Source organism: Liolophura sinensis, chromosome 12, assembly GCF_032854445.1.
Source record: "Liolophura sinensis isolate JHLJ2023 chromosome 12, CUHK_Ljap_v2, whole genome shotgun sequence".
Taxonomy (NCBI): domain Eukaryota; kingdom Metazoa; phylum Mollusca; class Polyplacophora; order Chitonida; family Chitonidae; genus Liolophura; species Liolophura sinensis.
In genome coordinates this window covers 4,415,785-4,422,014 of record NC_088306.1, presented here as the reverse complement: position 1 = coordinate 4,422,014, position 6,230 = coordinate 4,415,785, and the positions used below count along the sequence as shown (strand labels likewise).

At 42.6% G+C, this 6,230-nt stretch overlaps 1 protein-coding gene across 1 annotated transcript; it reads left to right on the top strand.

The window, feature by feature from the left end:
* The first annotated feature begins 295 nt into the window (after positions 1-295).
* LOC135479366 (serine-aspartate repeat-containing protein F-like) lies at positions 296-5,491 on the top strand. The gene is made up of 4 exons (XM_064759190.1): positions 296-308; positions 590-1,516; positions 2,986-3,208; positions 5,239-5,491. The coding sequence occupies exons 1-4, from the start codon at positions 296-298 to the stop codon at positions 5,489-5,491; spliced, it is 1,416 nt and encodes a 471-aa protein (XP_064615260.1).
* Positions 5,492-6,230: the final 739 nt, after the last annotated feature.

Below are 6,230 nucleotides of genomic sequence, written 5' to 3'. Positions count from 1 at the left end.
CCGAACACTTACAACAATCCGAGCACTGACAGCAAACTGAACACTGACAGTAACCCTAACACCGACAATAACCTAAACACTGACAGCGATCTGAACACTGACAGTAATGTAAACACTGACAACCGTTCCAACACTGACAGCAATCTGAACACTGACAGTAACCCTAACACCAACAATAATCTGAACACTGACAGCGATCTGAACACCGACAATAATCCGAAAACTGACAACCATTCCAACACTGACAGCAATCTGAACACTGACAGTTATCTGGATAATGAAGGTGATCTTGACAATGACTGTCACAGGTACACAGACAGCATTTCGAACACTGACAGCAATCTGAACACTGACAGCAATATATACACTGACAGCAATCTAAACACTCACAGTAAACTGAACACTGGCAGTGATCTGGAAATGAATATAATCTTGACAATAACAGTAACCGGTACATAGACAGTATTCTGACCACCGACAACAATCTGAACACTGACAACATTCTCAACACTGACAACAGTCTCAACACTGACAGCAATCCGAACACTGACAGCAATCCAAACATTGACAGCAATCCAACCATTGACAGCACAGCACGGCAATCCGAACACTGACAGTAATCCCAACACTGACAGCAATCCGAACACTGACAGCAATCCAAACACTGACAATATTCCGAACACTGACAGCAATCGGAACACTGACAGCAATCGGAACACTGACAGCAATCCAAACACTGACGGCAATCCAATCATCGACAGCAATCCGAACACTGAGACCGATCTGAACACTTGCAGCAATCCAAACACTGACAGTAATCCAAACACGGACAGCAATTCGAACACTGACAACAATCCAAACACTGACAGTATTCCGAACACTGACAGCAATCCAAACACTGACAGCAATCGGAACACTGACAGCAATCCAAACACTGACAGCAATTCAAACACTGGCAGTAATCCGAACACTGACAGCTATCTGAACACTGACATCAATCCGAAGTCTGAGAGCACTCTGAACATTGACAGCAATCTGGATACTGACAGCAATCTGAGCACTGACAGCAATCCGTACGCTGACAGCAATCTGAGCACTGACAGCAATCTGAACACTGAGAGCAATCCGAACACTGACATCAGTCCGAACACCGACAATAATCTCAATACTGACAGTAATCCTAAGACCGACGGTAATCTGAACACTGACAGCAATCCGAACATTGACAGCAATTCAAACACTGACAGCAATCTGAACACTGACAGTAATCCGAACACTGACAGCAATTCAAACACTGACAGCAATCCAAACACTGACAACAATCTGGACACTGACAGCAATCCGAACATTGGCAGCAATTCGAACACTGACAGCAATCTGAACACTGACAGCAATCTGAACACTGACATTAATCCGAACACTGACAGCAATCTGGACACTGACAGCAATTCGAACACTGACAGCAATCTGAACACTGACAGTAATCCAAACACTGACAACAATCTGGTCACTGACAGTAATCCAAACACTGACAGCAATCTGGACACTGACAGCAATCCGAACATTGACAGCATTTCGAACACTGACAGCAATCTGAACACTTACAGCAATCTGAACACTGACATTAATCCGAACACTGACAGCAATCTGGACACTGACAGCAATTCGAACACTGACAGCACTCTGAACACTGACAGTAATCCAAACACTGACAGCAATCTGAACACTGACAGTAATCGGATCACTGACAGCAATTCGAACACTGACAGCAATCTGAACACTGACAGCTATCTGAACACTGACATCAATCCGAAGTCTGACAGCACTCTGAAAATTGACAGCAATCTGGATACTGGCAGCAATGTGAACATTGACAGTAATCCAAACACTGACAACAATCTGGACACTGACAGCAATCCGAACATTGACAGCAATTCGAACACTGACAGCAATCTGAACACTGACAGCAATCTGAACACTGACATTAATCCGAACACTGACAGCAATCTGGACACTGACAGCAATTCGAACACTGACAGCACTCTGAACACTGACAGTAATCCAAACACTGACAGCAATCTGAACACTGACAGTAATCCGAACACTGACAACAATTCAAACACTGACAGCAATCTGAACACTGACAGTAATCACTGACAGCGATCTGGACACTGACAGCAATTCGAACACTGACAGCACTCTGAACACTGACAGCAATGTGAGCACTAACAGCAATCCTGACCGTGTCAGCAATTTGAACACTGAGAGCAATTTGAACACTGACAGCAATCTGAACACTGACAATAATCTGAACACTGACAGTTATCTGGACAATGAAGGTAATATTGACAATGACAGTCACCGGTACACAGACAGTATTCTGAACACTGACAGTATTCTGAACACTGACAGTAATCTTGAAACTGACAGTGTAATTTACACTGACACTCATATGGACACTGACGGTAATCTAGACACTGACAGTTATATGGGTACTGATAGTAACTTGGTCATAAATAATACCCTGCTCACTGACAGTACTCTGAACGCTGCCAGTAGGCTACTCTGGGGGCTAAAATGTTCTAGTTTCTTTAACGGCTTAATCCGTTTCCATTTTACGCAAGTTTTTCCACTGTGCTCAGGTTTTTCCACTGAAGTAGTCGAATCACTTTCTTAATCCCATTTTAGTGCATACGTAACGTGCATACGTAACGTGCATACGTAGTGCATACGTAGTGAAAATTTGTTGTCCACGGAATCAACTATTGCAGTGGTTTGGCACCAACACATTTCTGTAGAACAGCCCTGTCTGTCACGCTGGAGACGCGGGTATGAGTGAGTGAGTGCATGGGGTTTAACGTCGTACTTAACAATTTTTTTAGACATATGACGACGAAAGAATCCTTAGAGAGCATGCAGTGTGCCTCCTTGTTGCAGGACGGAATTCCACTGCTCTTTTATTTATCGCACAATAATCTGGAGAAGCCAGTATTGTCGACACTTACAAAAATCTGGACAGTGACAGTCATCTGGACATTGACAGTAATCTGGACGCTGAGAGTGATCTGGTCGGTGAACGCAATGTGGACACTGAAAGTTATCTGGAGAGTGACAGTGATTTGGACAGTGATGGTGACCTGGACAGTGACAGTGATCTGGACAGTGACAGTGATCTGGACAGTGACAGTGATCTGGACACCCTTGCCCTGTGTGTGTACATGTGAATGGTGTCGAGGGCATAGGTGTGTTCCTTTAGTTGGATCATGTGTATACCTCATGTGTATTTTAGTTGGCAAATGACTGTATTTGACTTACTCCACGGTTACCGACAAGAGGTTAGCTGTAACGACAACTTATACTTAAACTGCGATGACAGAGATGTGCATATACATGTCTCAACAAAAAGTTTGTAGATTTCACTGCTCGGTTTATTGGCTTTTCAAAATCAACATATGATATGAACATATACAGGGTGTCCCATGAGTCACACACCATTCAGGTTGAGGTTGAATGCGTGAGCTACAGAGCGGTGTGTTGCCCCATCTCTTCCAAACGTAAAAACCAATTCTCTCTTTTTCTTGTACTGTTAGTTTATTAGCCATAATTAACTCTGAAAGAGAGAGAGAAAAAAAATTTAAAATCAGTATTAAATCTAAACACAGAAAAAAATGAAAATGACGATGGTGCACAACTTCTGGGACACCCTGTACAATTGCAATATGATTGTTCTATTAATAGCTGTTTAAAAATGTTCTATTAATATAGCTGCATATATTTATTTATTTGATTGGTGTTTTAGGCCGTACTCAAGAATATTTCACTTATACGACGGCGGCCAGCATTATGGTGGGAGGAAACCGGGCACAGCCCGGGGGAAACCCACGACCATCCGCAGGTTGCTGAAAGACCTTCCCATTTACGGCCGGAGAGGAAGCCAGCATGAGCTGGGCTTGAACTCACAGCGACCGCATTGGTGAGAGGCTCCTGGGTCATTACGCTGCGCTAGCGCGCTAACCGACTGAGCCACGTAGGCCCTTTATCTTAGAAATTATTCCTTAAGAGACATTTATTGTCGTTATGACGACAAGTGCTGCGTACGTGGGGAAGTCTGACAGCAGCCTGCGGATGGTCGTTGGGGGAGTTTTCCCCGAGGTGTGCCCGGTTTCCTCCCACCATAATGCTACCCGCCGTCTTATAGGTGAAATATTCTTGAGTACGGCGTAAAACACTAATCAAATAAAAAAATAAATAAAAAATAAATAAATAAATAAATGACAAGCACTGCGCATAGATAGTGTGGTATAGTCCGTTTCCTTTAATATTTGGCCTGTATTTGAGTCATCGTTTTCAAGCTGAGAATAACAAATACGCTGTATCGCTAAAGGGTCTATTCTTTATTCTATTACACTTCGATTCCTTTTTATTACATACAACGCACTGCTTGGAATTGTGCCAAGTGTACATTATCTGAGTCGTTAGATACCCCGATCACGAGACAGAAGCGTTTGACTTCTAAACGGGTCTATTGTAGTTGTATGGGGGGATAGAGGTTGTTGATTACACTGAATAAAGCCGACGACAAATATAAACAAAAAAAAAACAAAATGACGATTTTTTTCTGTCAGAGCGAACGCCTTCGACCTAAAATATAAACTCTTCTACATCGATTTGATGTAAAACTACCGTTAGACTACCCTGACCCGAACATAATTTCTTAATTATTTGGTATTAGAATTGTTGAAAAAATCGATTCAGTAATGCTTTCCGGACGTCCGCTTTTCATGTACACACGGTAATGGAGGAGACCTAAACAGATCTGCTCACTCTTATGTCTGCAGTGCATCACTCAAGTCCATGAATTTTAACTCAGTTATATCCACTAAAGTGGGATAAAAAGCATAGTGACAGACATTGACAGTCATATTGACACTGACAGTCATGCGGACACTGACAGTCATCAGGACACAGACAGCACTCTGCACACTAAAAGTGATCTGGACACTGGTGGTACGGTAATATGGATACTGACAGTAATCTGGACACTGACAGTAATCTTGTCATTGACATTAATGTGGACACTGAAAGTAATCTGAAACCTTCATAGTCTGTCATTAACGGTAAGGTTAATACTGGCAGTCAACTGGGAACTGGGAGTAATCTGGACAGTGAAGATACTGTTGACTTTAATCTTGTCACAGAAAGGAAACTAATCTCTGAGAGTACTCTGTTCACTGTCAGTTGTCTGGACACTGATATCATTCTGGACAATGTCGGTAATTTGGACAGTGAGAGTAATGTGGACACTAACAGAACTCTGGACACTTACTTTAATCTTGTCACAGAAAGGAAACTAATCTCTGATAGTACTCTGTACACTGTCAGTTGTCTGAACACTTATATCATTCTGGACAATGACGGTAATCTGGACATTGAGAGTAATGTTGACAATAACAAAACTTTGAACACAGATTTTAATATTGTTACTGAATGAAACCTAATCACTGACAGTACTCAGTCCGCCTCTGTGGTCAATGGCATGCAGTAATTTGGACGTTGACAGTAGTCTGGACAATGACCGTGATCTGGACACTGACAGTCATCTGGACACTGACAGTAAGTTGGACACTTATATTTATATGCACCGTAACGAGTTCTGGACATTGAGAGCACTCTGGATCATGACAATCATATGGACCGTGACAGTCTTCTGGACATTAACAGTCATCTGGATCATGACAGTCATCTAGACCATGACAGTCATGCGGACCATGACAGTCTTCTGCACATTAACAGTCATCTGGACCATGAAGGTCATCTGTACCATGACAGACACTAACGGCAACTGGAACAATGACGGTAACCTAGACACTGACAGTCATCCGGATATTGAGAACACTCTGAACCATGACAGTAATGTGGACACTGACAGTCATCTGAACAGTGAGAGTAACTTGGACACTGACACCCATCTGGACAGTGGCAGTAACGTGGATAATGACAATAACCAGGATAATTACAGCAATATAAGTATTAACAGTCATCTAGACACTGACAGTAACCTAAACACTGACAGTCATCTAGACACTGACAGTAATCTGGAAACCTGGAAAATGACAGTAACATGAGCACTGACAGTCATCTGGGTACTTACAGTCATCTGGGCTATGACAGTAACCTGACCAACAATAATCTGGACAGTGACAGTCATCTGGATACTGTGAGTCATCTGG

Excerpts from the sequence above, each read along its gene's own strand:
- LOC135479366 (XM_064759190.1), top strand. Across the intron at positions 1,517-2,985 it reads CAACAATCTGGTCACTGACA|CCAGTATTGTCGACACTTAC; the intron begins GTAATCCAAACA and ends AATCTGGAGAAG. Across the intron at positions 3,209-5,238 it reads GATCTGGACACCCTTGCCCT|TTGTCTGGACACTGATATCA; the intron begins GTGTGTGTACAT and ends GTTCACTGTCAG.